Here is a 16,106-nt window from a genome sequence, read left to right as displayed (position 1 = left end):
CTCGCTGACAGGTCTCGAGCCCACTCTTATACCTTGTTGTAACGCTCAAACACAGATTCAGAATAAGATCTATTTTGCACTCTTTTTACGATTTTTGTACTTTGTCGTTGATATCTCGTATTCTGATTGCTTAGCGTGTGGTATTAACAGATCTCCGAGACCTTTGGAAAATTAGGGTTTTCCTAGTTTCCTAATTTAAACGAAAATCGACAGTGCGAATTTCGGTTCCCACGAGGAGTTATAACATATTAAGAAATCTTTTTATTTTTTATTTTTTACTGTTTGAAGAGCACAAAACTTATGTATATTAGTTGTTTAAAATTTGGAAGATAATGATGTCCATAACTGGCTATGTATATGATACACAACGTCATACTTCGTATATAAAATTCAACAAAATTGACACTTTCTAAATCAATTTAACGATTTTTTTTGTCAAGTATTTGAATTCATTTCAGTGCTGAAATGGCAGAGAGATACAATGTTACTTGGATCTAAGACTGCTTAAGCAAGCAAAAGCTATGTAAGAATCCCCAAAAAAGATAAAAAAGATCCCTACATACAAAGCTAGGTTAAGTCCAATCCTAAAGAACAAGACTTAAGCTACAGATATAGATCATAAGACAGCAGTTGGCCCCCGTATGACCAAGAGGACCCTTTCATCACTGGAAACCTGCAAAGAACTTGTTTATACACACATACTGAACTTGTTTATATGCAACATGTTCGTGCCGCAAAAATCTCTCCCATGGGTATGTCTTTCTATGGCCGAAGACCTGGTCGGCTTCATTTTTCCTTATGTATAAGCACAAGATTCCTACGCGTAGATTACGGCTGGTGCGGATAATTAAGACGTCTCAACCGAGTAAATAAATATATACCAATATTTTATTGATTAAAATTTAAAATACATAATTTACGAACTTTTGTGTCATAGTTATGGATAATGTAACCCTTGTTTAGTTGTTTCAATAGCCCCACAGGATAATCAACACTTTGTGACATACACCACTTAGGGATTGTTCTTGTTGAGCTAACATATCTAAAATATGTTACAAATGCAAAATCACTCCTCATAAATGATTGATCAGAGCCTTGGCTACTAGACGGATGAAGCAGTTAGGAAATTTGTAGGAATGGTGGCAGAGTTGGCTTTTCGCTAGACAAGGCCATGGCACTAACAATAGATGAAGTTTTACAAGAACTAAAGGCAATCTAGACTGAGGAGCGCATATGCTATGATGACCAGAAATAAACAACGACCATAGGCTTCCTTTAAGTAAACAATACCACGTATCGCTAGTGCTTATCGTGGAGTTGAAGACTAAAATCATTCTTGTTTATTGTTTTAGAGTTTTAGAGTTTTAGAGCTAAACCACCTAAAATTAATGAAAATGCGTTTATAATGAAGGCCATTATTTCCACACGATTCTCCAAATGCAGTCTAGTAAGACAGTTTTATAAGAGTGTGCTATATGTTAATTATTCTTATGGAGAGAAGTATGTACAAATCAATGGCAAATGAATTAACCTAGTAGTCAACAAAATCACAAAAGGTACTATTGTCTTCATTCTAACACTGAAAGTCTGAAACACACAGTAACAAGACAAGAATCTTCAAAGCTGGGAAGATGAATCTAACACCAGAAACACGTGGCTCTCATCAGCTCTCACCAGCTCGCACATTATTTCCTTTTCTTTTTAATCTTCAAAAAGGTTTTAAAAACAGAGGAAACGATTCCTTCCTTCTATGCACATTGAAGAAAGTAAAAGTGGCACCAACATGAGAAAGAAAAAGGAATCGAATAAACAAAACACTTTTTCTTTTTTTTTTCAATCTTTTCTGCAAAGACCCATCAATAATGACACATTTGGAATTTCATCGGAAACTACGTCCTTAAGGTCCACAAAAATTCCATTCAAAGCACGCACTTTCGAGAACAAAGACTGCTTCAAAAGAATCAAAAGAACAATTTTCTTTCGCATTTATAAGGTTTGATTGTCACTTGGTTTGATTGTCACTTGGAAACAGACGAGGCACCATTACAACTATTAACTCAAGGTTTTCAAATATTATCAAACAAATGGCGACGCTCCAGAGATTCAAGTTCCTAGCGACGCAGTGTGGAGTTGAACAGAGCCCCACACGAAGTCCAAGCCCTAGTACAAGTCCTTTGGTACAGTTTCGTCGCAAGAAGACAACCCTAAAGATGCTTCTGAGTCTTAGATCGCCTAGCCGCCGGGAGCAGCCAGTGATTCATCAGGCTACTGACAAGGACGTGGCTGGACGCAAACTGAAAGACTTATTCGTCTCTTCGTCTCCTCTAGAGGAGGAAGAAGAAGAAGAGGAGAGACCGAAGGGGAAGACAAAAGAAGAAGTTCTTGCAGCCATGGCAGCTATTAAACTAAACGCATCTGCTAGTTCACAGTTGGAGTCAGCGGTTTGGTTCGGATTCAGCAAGAGGCTCCTCAAGCGAGCTTGGCGTCCTACGCTTGGTACCATTACTGAGTAATTTTTTTGCCTTTATTATGTGACAATGGAAACCATTTGTTTCCTATATGAACAAACATATATCCCTTTTTAAATTCTCGTCTCTTTGGCCACAAATCTTATCTTATGTGAGTCTTTGTGTTTTTTTTTTTCACGTGGAACTTAATTATCTGTTTTTATGGCTTTAACTTTCCTTCTCTGGAGAGACTACTTGTACAAGAAACCTATGGATCATCTCATAGCTTGTAAATGTAATAACCGCAGAAGGTGTTGTCCTCAGTAGGTTAGTGGCACAGCCTCGGTAAAACCCGGGAACTCCTTCATTTATAAACACCTTCTTTGCGCAGTCAATGACTCCTGAATACTTAGCCTTAACCTTTCTTACTTGCCCTTGCTCTTGAAGCTTTGACCTAACTACCTGAAATGTTTACAAAGAGCATTGAAACAGAAGTGAAATAGAGAAAAACAGAGGAAGGGAAAGTGAGACCTCGTGCGGGTATGTTGATACAGAGGCGATTACTTTGGATATTGAAGAGGCGACCGCTACTTCCCCAGGGCTTAACTTGTCCACACTTGTATCACCTGAGAACATGAACTAACGATGATAAGAAACAAGTGAGATTACGAAACAAACAAGACTTTTAGAGATCACTGCTTACCTACTTTTGCCATGTATTGCTTGATCTTTTCATATACTGGAAACTGGATCGCAACATGACTAACTCCCACCAAAGAAGGTATAACACCACTGTTTCATCACAAAGCAAATAACACTAAATATTAATAAGTTTTATAACTTTAGCAGCGGTTTCATTGGAGATACTGACCTGTATAACCCTCGGAATCCTTCTTCCTTACAAATCCTACTAAATGCAGACAACATGCTTTTATAAGGTACAACATCTGGTCTCATTCCTTGTGTCTGAAAAATAGGAAAAACATTAGATACTCACCTGGATGGAATTTGAAACCAATAAAAGAAAAAACTAACCATTAATCTTGTTTTCACAACCCAAAGTGGATTAGTCGCAATAGATGTGGAAGCTCCAGCACCAGCTGCAGCTACCATGTTCGCCCCAATACTTAGCTTTCCATCTATCATCAAGAATATAACAAAGATACAAGATTAAAAAAATTCAAAACTAAGCAAAAAAAATACTGGCAAGCATTGAGTAGTGGGGACAGACCACTTGACTGGAGCAGATCCTTTAACTTTCCATAAACAGAGAAGTACACCTGAGGAAAGACATGACGACCTCTTATGCCAATTGAATGATCATAAGTAACAACGAGAGCAAGTTCTAATCAAAGTGGAAACTCACAGCCCAATTGGGAAGGAGAGCTATGATGGTTGGTGAAAGGCCTCGATACATTCCCCTAATACCTTCTTTCTTTAGTATATTCCCTAGGCTTGTAATGATCACACTACCTGATAAAATTTATTCAAATGATGATAAAAGCATACACATCATCTGATATATATCCCCAAGAGGAAAACATCTACTGAGAATATATGTTTTATAATTTATTCATGTCTTTATACCTCTTCGAGTTTCAGGAAGGCCATGAACCTGTAACCTTGTCTTGATCACATCCAATGGGCAAACAAAAGTGGCAGCGATTGCGCCTGAGAAAGTTCTCAAAATCAACCAAGAATCGAGATAAAGATGAGATAAAACCGAAAGCTGACCAGCGGCGGCTCCGGCACCGGCGTTGCAGATGGCGTCTCTACTGCTTTTAGAATCAACGGCAGAGCTCCCAGATTTTTCACTCATTTTAGTATAAACCAAACACTAAAATAAACTAAATTGATAAACTCAACGAGTCCTGAATCGTTCAATTTATATATACAAACGTTGATACTCTTGGTTGCATTATAATATGATTCAAGAAAATAGTGAAGGAGAGAGTCTTTCGTCTCTGCTAATGTTTGTTATTACCATCTCTTCCAAACGGCGGCAAATTGTCTGGCGGTTACAATACACGTGGTGCACTCCATAAGCCGCCACTTTGATGATGGTGCACTTGCTGTTTTGGCTTTTTTTTCATTAAATGGACTATATACATATATTTTGTCAACATTTTCCACGTCTTGCTTCTTGGAGTCTAATAATGGACTGTTATACATTAAAATATGTTTTGTTCACATTTCATATGAATCTATTATCTACAACATTTTTTTTTCCATAGAACTACTCATCAGAATCATAGCAAGAACGTATCATGGCAGGAAAAAGCAAATATTCGGGAGATTTAATTTATATTTTCTTAAACTACAATTAACTTATTACAAAAAAAATTGCATTGTGAAACATGGAAAATAATAATTGTAAATTATATGTTTGAATATACATCTTTAGCTGAATAATATGTCAAAACGACCTATGATCACTCATCAAAATGATCTCCACCAAAAATTAAATGTGATTTTTTTTTGAAAAATTTGCTAAACTAGGTAAAAAAAGAGGAGTTCTCGTCCCCCTATAAACCTTTCCCTTTGAAAAATGTCCTAATACTATTTTAATTTAATTAATACTGTTTTACCCTTAGATTTATTAATATTTAGTTAATAATTAAGTAATTTATAAACTAAAAAAATAAGAGATAGAGACGCTACAAATATGTTTCACAGATTTCAACATCAGTTACGTTCAACGTGTAGCAATCAGAATGCTGATTTTTTTAGCTAAGACTGCTAGATCTTTCCATATTGAGTTATATTTTATTGGTTGTTATATTTGGGTTTGGTTACCCAAACAACCTCAAGTGAGTAATAGAATGAACTACATCAAAAAAAAAAAAAAATCCTCGAAGCCGTGGCCGTCGTTCTCCTTGGTCTCTAGGTCGTCATCTCGGTCCAGTTCCAGATCTTCTTCCCGCTCAGTTTCCAGTCCGTCTAGGTCTCTTTCGCGCTCTTCTTCTCCATATCCTTCCCGGAGCGTGAGTTCAGGAAGTCGCAGCCCTTTACCGTGGAAAATGGTTAGGGTTTCTTTCCAACATTTGGTAATTTGGCTCTTTTAGGTAGTGTGTGTTTTGATTGTCTGTTTTGTTGAATCAATTCGATTTGAGTGAGACAAGTTTGTGTTTTGATGATCAGTGCAACTCTAAGGTAAATAAAAGAGATTGATTTTGGAAACACAACGTCTCAATCAGTAAACTAGAGATGGTTTTGTTATTGATGTATAAGCCCGTCGTTTTTTTAATGAAAAAACAGTAGTTAGACCCAATGTGTAATAGAGATTTATCTGCTCTTTTCCTAGTTACTAATCTTCTCAAAAGGCATCGAGAATTGACAGACCGTCTTGTCTTACTAGGTTCATATATGCTTTTGATATGTGTAGTTTACTTGTAGATATTTTTTGAAGTTTAACTTTGTTTTGGTATTCATTTATGTTTGGGATTCTGATTTTGTTCCAAATATGATAGCAGTGGCATCTTGCCCAATCGGCTTTTATAATCTTGTCTACCAACCTACACATAACTAGGGATATTCAGTTAGCATCGAATATATAAAGATCCATTACCAATCGAACAATCGGTCTTTAGCAAGACTTCACTTGTTTACTTCCTCGGGTGTGATTATAATACGTTTACATAGTGCATCTTCAAGAGCTTTAAAATCACCTGTAAACGAGACTTGCAGTTAGCTTCATGAACTGATAACACATATACACAGAGATCTTCTCAGAGACGAAATGTTTTACGTTGCATGAGAAGTTCCGCTGCTGTCTTAATATGAATTTTTGTTTCCAATTTGAAATTGCAGAAACCACCCTGAACATAGCTTCCTGTTGATATTAGTTTAAGCTTAAAATAAGAGAACAGAGATAGAAAGTTCATTACTTCAAGAACTTGTAGTATAAAAGGTTATTCTAAAACAGTCAGTACTCAGTAGAATAAGCTTACTGAGTAGTACTATCATCCTCTGCAAAAAAACAAAAATTATATATTGAGGCATCACTAAAAAATGCTCTAAATTTTTTAAAAGTGCATGAATGTTAAGAATTCCTACCGAATTTGTGTAGCCTATGAATCAAATGGTATAACCAAATTCGTCCTCAAGCTTGACTCTCATCTCGTCAGCAACTCTCTTGGAGCAACAGTAATCAAACTGTTAAATTAGGCGTGTGGGACTAACCAAAAATTCTAACGAATATCCATATTTGAGACCGACTTGAGCTGTATGATGTGGTGCAGGAGAGAAAATCAACCTTGACAACTAGGCGTTTTGGCTGTGTGCAAGCATAACACAGCCTGCTTCGGCCATCCAACTTCTTCAAGGTACTGCAAAATAATATAGACAAGAAACTTGACACAGAAATGAATTTACAATTTACATAAATAAAAAACAATATATTTGCATTTTTGGTTAAATATATGTGGCAAATGAATTTGATGCATTCGAACCCTTTCACAGTAGATAGCCTTCATCCGTTCTAAATTACAACCAAGAAAACATAAAATATGAACAAACCAAAGTTAATGAGATATATAATTATAACTAAGTGTTTGAATACGCATTTACCTGAAGATTACTGAGAGTCTAAAGAAATTATGAAATCTACATTGTTATTATATATATGTAAATAATGCACATGCACTAGTATGATATGTATTTTTGACATATAAAACGAATATAAAATGTTCATGCAATATATTGTTTTTTATTTATGTAAAATGCACTTGCAATATATAAAACAAGTCCAATATCATTTAAAACTTGTCTTGGTTTATTCTTTTATTCTTTATCACTAATAAACATATATCATTTAAAACTTGTCGTCAATCCTCATGGCCGACATGAGTGTTGGGCAAAATATTCACCTCAGAAGAACCATTATTTCCTAACACATGCTGCATGTCCATCTCATGAACGTCAGTGTCAAAAGAAATCAAATCTTCAATCGGAATATCATAACATGCATCTTGTTGAAATTGGCTTATATCTTCTATGTTGGTTTCAAGACGAGTCGCATTACCTAGAGCAGCATAATTTATTTCACAAAGAAATAAATTTGTATTAGTCTTAGAGGAATCATATATTTAGGAATAACACAACCTTTTAAGAAGAAATCTGGTTCATATGTATATTGGTTTCAAGAATGGTCATACTAGTTTGAGAATAAGTTCCATAATTTAATCCACCAGAGACCAAATTAACTCTCAAGAGTCATATCAGTTTCACATGATATCATATCTTTAGGAATAACATAGCATTCTCTAAAAGAAGTATTACCTATATCAATTATATTGGTTTGAGGAAGTGTGATATTGCTTTGAAGAGTGACCTCACTGTTCAGAGAAGTATGCCTTGGTTCATAATGAATAAAATCATTTTGAACTGTAGAGAGAATCATATCTTCAGAAGTAGCACACATTTCTCCTAAAGAAACACAACCCAACTGATCTGGATTAGTCTTGCGAAAGAGTAAGTTCAAATTAAATTTAGGAAGAACATCTAATTTATACTAGTTTAGAAACTGAAACGTGCTAGAATTATATTGAAGCATATAACCTATCCAACGCACCTGAGTTAGATGCACCAACGCTTGATGGCAAACCAGAATGGCCAAGTAAATTGTTATCGTTTAAGCTAGTTGAAACCAGATTGGTATGGCTAACAGTATCAGTGGGAGAAATGTTGCAAGGTGGGATGTTACTTGTGGCCGCAGGTACACGATCTGCTTCCATGGATGAACTGTTTGGTATATTACCAAACCAAGAGGTACGGCTTAAGTCCATTTTTGTTCCTTGATAAAACTTTAGCGCCATTGTATCCCTCTCCTTAATCCGGTTCTTATCTGAAATTTTATGAAATAAGCATATTTGCATTGAGTGATGAATGATGAATGATGAGTGATGATAGAGAGTTCTCCCGTTTAAGAGAATTCCCATGGAGTTATTACCTGCAAAGAAATTCTTTGCTATGTTGGATAATGTGAAAGGATATTCATTCTTCGATGTTCGATCATTAATAATCCCCAATAAGGATTTTGGATGAGAATCTGCAGAATAGAAGAGTAAAAGAATATGATTGAAACAAATAAGAAATTGTCAAAATGAAATAAAAATCGTACCTTTTTCACCCAAGTTAGAGCCAGCAGAAAAGAACTTCATCTGATGCTCATAAGTCCAGAAATTGTTGCGTATTCCTGTGTTACTATCTATATTATTTCCTTCATTTCTCTTATTTTCAAACTCAACAGGATACACAGTTTTGTTTTTCCTTTCAACATTTGCTATATTTCTTCTTTCTTGGTACGCTGATTTTTTCAACAATGGTTTTCCTAGAAAAGATGATGGACACTGTCTCTTAAGGTTTTCTCTGAAAGCTTTCATCTGATTTATACGTTCCTCCTTATTGCCCCCTCCACTTTTAGGTATGCTGATTTTTGTTAACTTTTGGCTCTTATTAGATAAGACATGCTGCAACATGTTGTTGATATCTTTTTCAGAAATAGGCTTCTCTAGGAGATAACACGCTCTTTTTTCCAAAGAGTTTGATGGTTTAGCTTTCTTTCCCTCTGGACTGATCACTTTTTAACATGTACAAGATAAAAAAACAAGTTACCATATACATTAAACAAATGAACAAAATAGTAAGATGATGTATTAAATAAGCGTACATATTAAAGGAATGTCTCTGGTCAGCAAAGAAGTGTAGAAGGAATGTGAATCTATATGCGGCATTTCAGTGTTGGCGATGACAAGTACGATATCCATCTGTTTTTTGAGCATCGATACAGCCTCACTTGCCACATTGACACTTATCACTAATACATCAATTTATATATTAGTTTTTTGAAAAGTTCAAAACCAAATGTTGAAGAAAACAAGCAATTTTTTTCTTATTAGACCTTTAGTTATCTACAGAAATAAAAATAATAGATAAGGTTTGTATTGTTGATTATATTTCATGCTAATCTAACATATTATATTTAGATAAATTTAGTTTCATATATTTTCTAAAATGGAATACCATAAAAATTCAAATGAATAACTAAAATTGAGATAAAATGTTATATTTTTTATACATTTTTAATAAAATAATTAATTATAGCTTAAATAGTTTTATCAAATTAGTTCAAATATTAATAACCACAAATCTATGTATTTTGAATCATAATGTTAACATAATAGATGAAATCATTTATAAATGGATATAATAAATATGTGAATAGAAAAATGATAACTACTATAAACAGCGAAATAAAAGAAAATTTATAACGAGTAACTAGATCTTTACCCTTGTGGGAAAGTTGTTGAAGCATTGAAGTGAGAGGAGAGATCGATGCAATTTCATGATCGATTAGCAGAATGAAAGTATCACCATTGGAATTAGAGATTTTGTTTCCGGTAACATCAAAAGCAATTTCTTTGGCCATTTCTTTAGAAATGTTTTATACAAAAAGAATTCTGATCAGAGAGTTCGAGAAAAAGATCAAGATGAAGAAAGGGGAAACAACTGCATGGACATATATAAAAAAATTATGGTCAAGCTAAGGTCAAAACTAATTTCCAAAAGAAAAAATTGTATCTTAATTTTTATAGTAAAATATTAATTGACCATTTGACCACATATTATTAACTATATTGCCAACTTTTTTTTGGTACCACTAACTATATTGCCAACTTAAAACCGAAAGGTCAACGACCATGTCTTATTTTTATTGCAACATATTTACTCTACTATTTGACCTTATACTATATTTTCCAACTGGATGATTTACAGATGTCTGGTTTTTAACTGAAAAATGCATGTATAGCTTTCAATCTTATGAATGTATATACTAGCATGTATTTAATTTAACATATCTTAAAGCTGCATCATATTTGATGAAACATCTTATATATATGCTCGTATATACATTCATAATAAGATTAAAAGGTATTGCAAAAGAAAAGCTTGAAGCCTTGAACCCTTCAACTTATAACAACTACACGTACATACTACCATTGTATATGCATATACATTTCAATATAGAAGTTAAAAAAAAAATTCTAAACTGATGTCCACCATCAGGCTTTGACAAGTCCAAGCTGAAAGATCTAAGGCTTGCAGTCTCAAGAACCTTTATGTAATTTTGTAGTGGATAAAATTCCAGTATACTCCATCTGGATAGAAATGTTCGATGTTTAAGGTTTTTTCATACGTATTAAGAAAAATTAGATATTTATTTTTGTGTATTATTTTTGAGTTTTCGTTTTACCTAATTTAAAATTTTATTTGATTCCCAATAAAATTCAACCACTTACAATTTTTCATTATGATTTATATTTTATTTTTAAAGTAAAATGCATTAATTAAATGTAGAACATCAATCTTTCGTATACAATAATAAAATTTAAATGTTTGTACGTTTCAATACGGAGGGAGTAAATCTTAAGAAGATGAGTTAGTAGCATGCTACATAGTTAGAGTCTAGAGTCCGAGAAGGTTAGATGTCAATAATAAGTGGCTCTGTTTTCTGTTTTTTTCTTCAGTTTTTGTTTTAAGCAATTGTGAGATTCGGGTTTTTAGAATCGACTTTGTCGCCACCACTATCACCACAGGTCCACCACTGTGGCCTAACATCAGTACCAGATATAAAACGTAATACTATTTCAGAAGTTTCGAGAAATTTATGTTTCTAATGTAAGTAACAAATTGTTTTTACATATATCTGTGTATTTATATGTTTTTGTTACTATTAGATCGGGCACCACAATTATTTTACAGTTGTTTACTTGTTTTGCTTGTTACCATTCAAATCTTTAGTTGAAAAATGCTTGCAATAATAGTCTTACCTATCCCGAGGATTTATTCATACAAAAATCATTGCTATATCAAGTTTTTTAAAAAAAAAAACACTTATCAAAACATATTACTCCCTCCATTTCATATTAACTATCGTTGTAGATAATTTTTTCGTTACAAAATAAGTGTTGTTTTCAACTTTCAATGCAAAATTTATTAATTTTATTCAACAATTTATTTTTCTATTGGTTGAAATATAGTTAGGTGTATTGGTAATTATATTTTATATAGAAAATATACAAATTAATTGTTTTCTTAATCCATGTGCACAAACCCAAAACTACATTTAATATGTGATTTTTAACGTTAAAATCCCTCAACTAAGTTTGCTTTGGGTAAAAACCCCTAAACTAAGTATTTAACGAAAAAACCCCCGAACTAATTTTATTTAATAAATTAAACCCCATCAGGTCATAATTACCATTACTACTGGTAAATCTTTAGTTTAGGGGTTTCTAAATTAAATAAACATAGTTGAGGAGTTTTACCATTTAAAATCTAAAAAATAAAAATAAAATCAAAATTTTATAATATTATCTCAAAATTAGTAACTTAAATTTTTAAAATTAGCATATTTTTTTTTGGTAAATGTATGAATTTGATTTGTTTTTAACATCAACATTATATATGTATAAATTAAAAATGTAAAAACCTAGAAAATATAATAAAAATTATCTAAAGATTTACCTGTAATAAAATTACTAAAAGATTAAAAATGTAAAAACAAGAAAATATAATAAAAAATATATCTTATCTAATAAAAATATAATAATAAATCTTTAGATAATTTTATTATATTTTCTGACGTTTTACATTTTTAATTTATATATATATATAATGTTGATGCTAAAAACACATCAAACTCATATATTTACAAAAAAAAAAAATTAAATTGCTAATTTTAAAATTTTTAGTTACTAATTTTTAGATAATATTATAAAATTCTGAATTAAAAAAAAATTAATGGTAAAACCTCTCAACTATGTTTACTTAATGTAAAAACCCCTCAACTATGTTTACTTAATGTACAAACCCCTCAACTATGTTTACTTAATGTAGAAACCCTTAAACTAAAGATTTACCTGTAGTAATAGTAATTATGACATGTTCGGGTTTAATTCATTAAATAAAATTAATTTAGGAATTTTTTTGTTAAATAATTAGTTTGGAGATTTTTACCCAAAATAAACGTAGTGGGGAAAGATTTTTTTTTTTTGTATAATAAGTGGGGGAGAGTTTTAACGTTAAAAATCCTTTAATACGAAACCAAGGGAGTACAATCGAGTGGAGAACCAAAGTATAAGGTGAGCTTCGTATTTTGTTCCCTGAATTTTGAAGTAATGTTAGCCGACTACAAATATTCTTGTCGTTGAAGTTTCCAAGCTATTAATGATTTGTTGGGAGCTTTCGATGCTTTTTATTGTTTTTTTTAATACCAAATGTTTATATTAATGTAAGATTTTGACAACAATATAATAAACAAAAAATCTAAAACAAAATGAAATATAAATAAAGCTAAGAAAAAAAATCCCTAAAAAAGCTTCACTTAATATCTTAAAGTTCATGTTCGGATGAACACATTGAAATTGAATTTAGAACCAACGTTTAAAAACCCAAACAATATGATTTAAGATTGATTTATAACTTTTTTTGGCGAAGCTTGACCGTTGGTTAGTAAGAGCACCTTTAACAATTATATACCGTGTTAGTATCTTAAAAAATAAAATTATTATTATTTTATTTGCATGTCTATGTCCAGTTTTTTCAGAACAATTAACATTCTAATTTGTTGACAGCGGTAGAATCCTTTCATAATATCTAAAAAAGTGTAAAATAAGAACTTATATTTACTCTTTTTCCTACTTTTTGATTAATTTTATTTTTAAAAGGATGAGAATTTGGATAAGAACTCTGTGTAAAGATGCTCTAAGAGGAGAAAATTTCAGAACCGTAACCAATACCGTAGCAAAGGGTCCTTGGCTGCGTAAATTTGCAAAAAAAAATCCGACTATTGATTGTTGATAGACAAAAAGGTGTGAGACCTGAAATTGGGCCTGAAACCCAACCCACTTGCTAAAGCCCATACCCAACAAAAGCTCACTAATCTAACGATTAGAGTCTCGTCAGGTGTGATACTCGAGCGCCGACATCCAAAATATCACCGGAACGAGCGGAGGTACAGTGGAGCTCGTCGGCAGGGCTTAGCACGGCCAGCGTCAAGGAAAGCGGGATGCGGCGAGACCTCGATGTTCGGAACAGCGAGCGTTTAAAGAAACCTTAACACGATTATTCTGAATGAATGTTGATTTGTACCTCGTGACCAGGGATTGATTAACAGCTTAGCTTGCACTGCAAGTAGACTCATTCCCAATCATAGATGCATTGACAATTCAAGATTTCTTTAGTTAGCATTTCTCTGACATGAAGAGGTGGTTTTGTGTTTCTGTGGGGTTTTTTTGGCATACGACACAAGATATATTAAAACTTTGATTTCATTTTTCCATTCGGCCATTCTTCTTAAACCTAGATCTCTCTATCCATAAATTAATATTGTTTTACTCTGCATTCTCAATTTCTCATATTCCAAATGCTGAAATGCAACAATGTACTTATTTTAGTGATATGAACATCAATGCAAAAAATTACTTAAAATCTTTTGATGGAGTTAAAAGAAGTGTTACTGAAGTAGCACAAGTGATAGCTTCAACCATTATAGCTTCATTACTATGGTAAAAATGTACGCCATAGCCATCAAGATTTTGTGGTTATAAAGGGAAAATCTGTGGCTATAGAAAGGTAATGTTGCAGGCTGGAAATCAGGGATGGCAAAATAGTTGATGGAAGCTTAATTGATCGACCAAAGATATGATCGGATGGGCGATATGATGGAATGCAAGTTATGATCCTGAAAACAAATGCAAAAACAAATGAGATATGATTTCTAATATGATAAAACAAGATAAATAAAGATAGATAGGACGGAATTAGGCTACTGGTCGTGTGACACTCTCAGCCTAATCATGATTGAAGTGGATTGAGATGGTGCTTTGCTTGCTGGATGTGTATCACTCTCAAGCTTGGCAAACGAATTGGAATGGAAGGATGGGGGGGTTGAGGACGCCACAAGACTCTATGGAAAGGAGTCTTGATAAGTCAAGGTGCTTTGGAGTTGCTTCACACAAGCTCAAAAGACTTAGAACAATAGTTTTAAGAAAACTAGAAAACTGAATAATTCTTATTACTTTCAAAATGGGGTTATTTACAATGAAACAAAGACTAGAGCTTTATAGGCTCGACCAAGGACTCTCTAACAGTCATAAAATGACATAAGGAAAGAAATAAAATCGAAATAATAAACTTGGAAGCAAAGGAATTGATGGCTCCTTGAAAACTAGCCGTTGGAGGCTTAATGATGAGAATCTTGGCCAAATGAATGTAGATGGTGTCCTCCTTGTATCTGGACGGTTTGAGGGGGTAAGTGAGTTTCCTGGGAATCTTCTTAATGGTCTGGAAGGTACTGATTTCGTGCATAGACTGAAGGAAAAAGAGCTGTTGGAGTTTTAATGCTTGAGACTCCAAATAAGGCAGTTTGGTGATAATGGGGATCTTCTTATTCCTATGTGGGCTGGTGCATGGTATGAAGTTGTAGAACTCTTCTGGCTCGTGTATAATGTCTCCTGGATGTCTTGGTTTTGTCTGGATTGGAATTGCTTGGAATGGATCAAACCGAAAGATTGTCCAATCTTTCTATAAATAGCTCCGGTTGGGTTTAAGTGATTCTCCATTGAACCAACTGATCTCCTGGGTTCTGGTGCAGCAAAGGACTTCTGAAATACCTCCTGATTGGTTAAGATGATCTCCTGGTTCCCATAAATAGCTCTGGGTCGAACCAAGTTGAATTGGTTGAAGACTTTCCATAGATGACGTCGGTTTGGCCGGTTCTGGGGAATTGATCATAACTCCTAATTTCCGTGGCCATTTCTCCTGATCTTGGGCTTTCTGGAAAGATGATAAACTCCTCTTGACTCCTATGATGGGCTTTGCTTCAGGCCGCTCCTTAATTGAGCTTGAATCTTCTTCTAAAGTCGGGTACTCGCAGATGGACGGGTTGAGAAACCTCTGAATTGTAAAATTCATAACTTCTTGCTCCGTGAATATATTGGCCCAATTACAATTGGAATGGACTCCTTCTTGAGTGTAGAATCTATCAAAATTAGACTCGTGATTTAAACCCTCCTGGTTTGTAAGATATGGCATTTTTAGTGCACGTATATCCTGGTTGGCGCTTTGGCTGGTTGAGTAGGGTGTTGAGTCGACCTCTGATTCAGCTGCTGAATTGCTGGCCTCAACAGGTAACCACAAAAATATAATAATAAAACATCTTGATTATAGCGTCATGGCTAAAAATAGTAGCTAAATCGTTATTATTCCAAATGAATCGATACACTCATTTTAATGATGGAAAAATGTGGTTTTGCCGTTTGACATGAAAATATATGTTTGCAATTTTGACGGAAAATGTAACTTTGGTTTTTAGTGAAAATGTGATTTTACTATATTGGCAAAAACATGATTTTGCGGTTAAGTGGAAAAACGTGACTTTGTAGTTTTGGCGGAAAAACATGAAGTTGCAATTTTTGGGCGGAAAATTCTGTAATGGAGATTTTGGCGGAAAACTTGGTTATGTGGTTTTGACGTGAAAACATGATTTAACGGTTTTAGTGGAACTGATGTTGCGATTTCGGTGGAAAAACTCGCTTTTTGGTTTTCACAGGAAACCCCGATTTTGTAGTTTGGCAGGAAAACATGATTCAACAA

The 16,106-nt window shown here is 33.6% G+C and overlaps 3 protein-coding genes across 6 annotated transcripts; 1 reads left to right on the top strand and 2 right to left on the bottom strand.

Moving 5' to 3' along the window:
- Positions 1-1,494: 1,494 nt before the first annotated feature.
- BNAC06G30020D lies at positions 1,495-2,608 on the top strand. The gene has a single exon (XM_013843962.3). The coding sequence runs from the start codon at positions 2,085-2,087 to the stop codon at positions 2,511-2,513; it is 429 nt and encodes a 142-aa protein (XP_013699416.1). The 5' UTR covers positions 1,495-2,084; the 3' UTR covers positions 2,514-2,608.
- On the bottom strand, positions 2,508-4,987 carry LOC106403109 (nicotinamide adenine dinucleotide transporter 2, mitochondrial-like). Of its 4 annotated transcripts, XM_013843961.3 has the most exons (9): positions 4,182-4,934; positions 4,035-4,118; positions 3,814-3,920; positions 3,679-3,727; positions 3,483-3,586; positions 3,319-3,413; positions 3,151-3,239; positions 2,979-3,073; positions 2,604-2,909 (listed from the first exon to the last, which is right to left on the bottom strand). In XM_013843961.3, the coding sequence occupies exons 1-9, from the start codon at positions 4,264-4,266 to the stop codon at positions 2,676-2,678; spliced, it is 942 nt and encodes a 313-aa protein (XP_013699415.1). In that variant the 5' UTR covers positions 4,267-4,934; the 3' UTR covers positions 2,604-2,675. The 4 variants fall into 4 exon arrangements, with proteins under 4 accessions (XP_013699414.1, XP_013699415.1, XP_022559845.1 ...); XM_013843960.3 differs by having other exon boundaries at positions 2,508-2,909; positions 3,012-3,073; positions 4,035-4,987; XM_022704124.2 differs by having other exon boundaries at positions 4,035-4,946.
- Positions 4,988-6,912: 1,925 nt separating this feature from the next.
- On the bottom strand, positions 6,913-10,862 carry LOC106403433 (putative two-component response regulator-like APRR6). The gene is made up of 6 exons (XM_048759923.1): positions 9,738-10,862; positions 9,118-9,264; positions 8,548-9,027; positions 8,398-8,496; positions 8,020-8,292; positions 6,913-7,470 (listed from the first exon to the last, which is right to left on the bottom strand). The coding sequence occupies exons 1-6, from the start codon at positions 9,874-9,876 to the stop codon at positions 7,274-7,276; spliced, it is 1,335 nt and encodes a 444-aa protein (XP_048615880.1). The 5' UTR covers positions 9,877-10,862; the 3' UTR covers positions 6,913-7,273.
- Positions 10,863-16,106: the final 5,244 nt, after the last annotated feature.

This window comes from Brassica napus, chromosome C6 (assembly GCF_020379485.1).
Source record: "Brassica napus cultivar Da-Ae chromosome C6, Da-Ae, whole genome shotgun sequence".
NCBI lineage: Eukaryota > Viridiplantae > Streptophyta > Magnoliopsida > Brassicales > Brassicaceae > Brassica > Brassica napus.
Note: the sequence above shows the minus strand (reverse complement) of the source record. Positions and strands in the feature narration are given on the sequence as shown.

Excerpts from the sequence above, each read along its gene's own strand:
- LOC106403433 (XM_048759923.1), bottom strand. The coding sequence starts at position 9,876 with ATGGCCAAAGAAATTGCTTTTGATGTTACCGGAAACAAAATCTCTAAT. Across the intron at positions 8,293-8,397 it reads AGCAAAGAATTTCTTTGCAG|ATAAGAACCGGATTAAGGAG; the intron begins GTAATAACTCCA and ends ATAAAATTTCAG. Across the intron at positions 7,471-8,019 it reads CGTTGGTGCATCTAACTCAG|GTAATGCGACTCGTCTTGAA; the intron begins GTGCGTTGGATA and ends ATGCTGCTCTAG.
- LOC106403109 (XM_022704124.2), bottom strand. The coding sequence starts at position 4,266 with ATGAGTGAAAAATCTGGGAGCTCTGCCGTTGATTCTAAAAGCAGTAGA. Across the intron at positions 3,921-4,034 it reads CCTTCCTGAAACTCGAAGAG|GTAGTGTGATCATTACAAGC; the intron begins GTATAAAGACAT and ends AAATTTTATCAG. Across the intron at positions 3,414-3,482 it reads TTGTGAAAACAAGATTAATG|ACACAAGGAATGAGACCAGA; the intron begins GTTAGTTTTTTC and ends CCTATTTTTCAG.
- BNAC06G30020D (XM_013843962.3), top strand. The coding sequence starts at position 2,085 with ATGGCGACGCTCCAGAGATTCAAGTTCCTAGCGACGCAGTGTGGAGTT.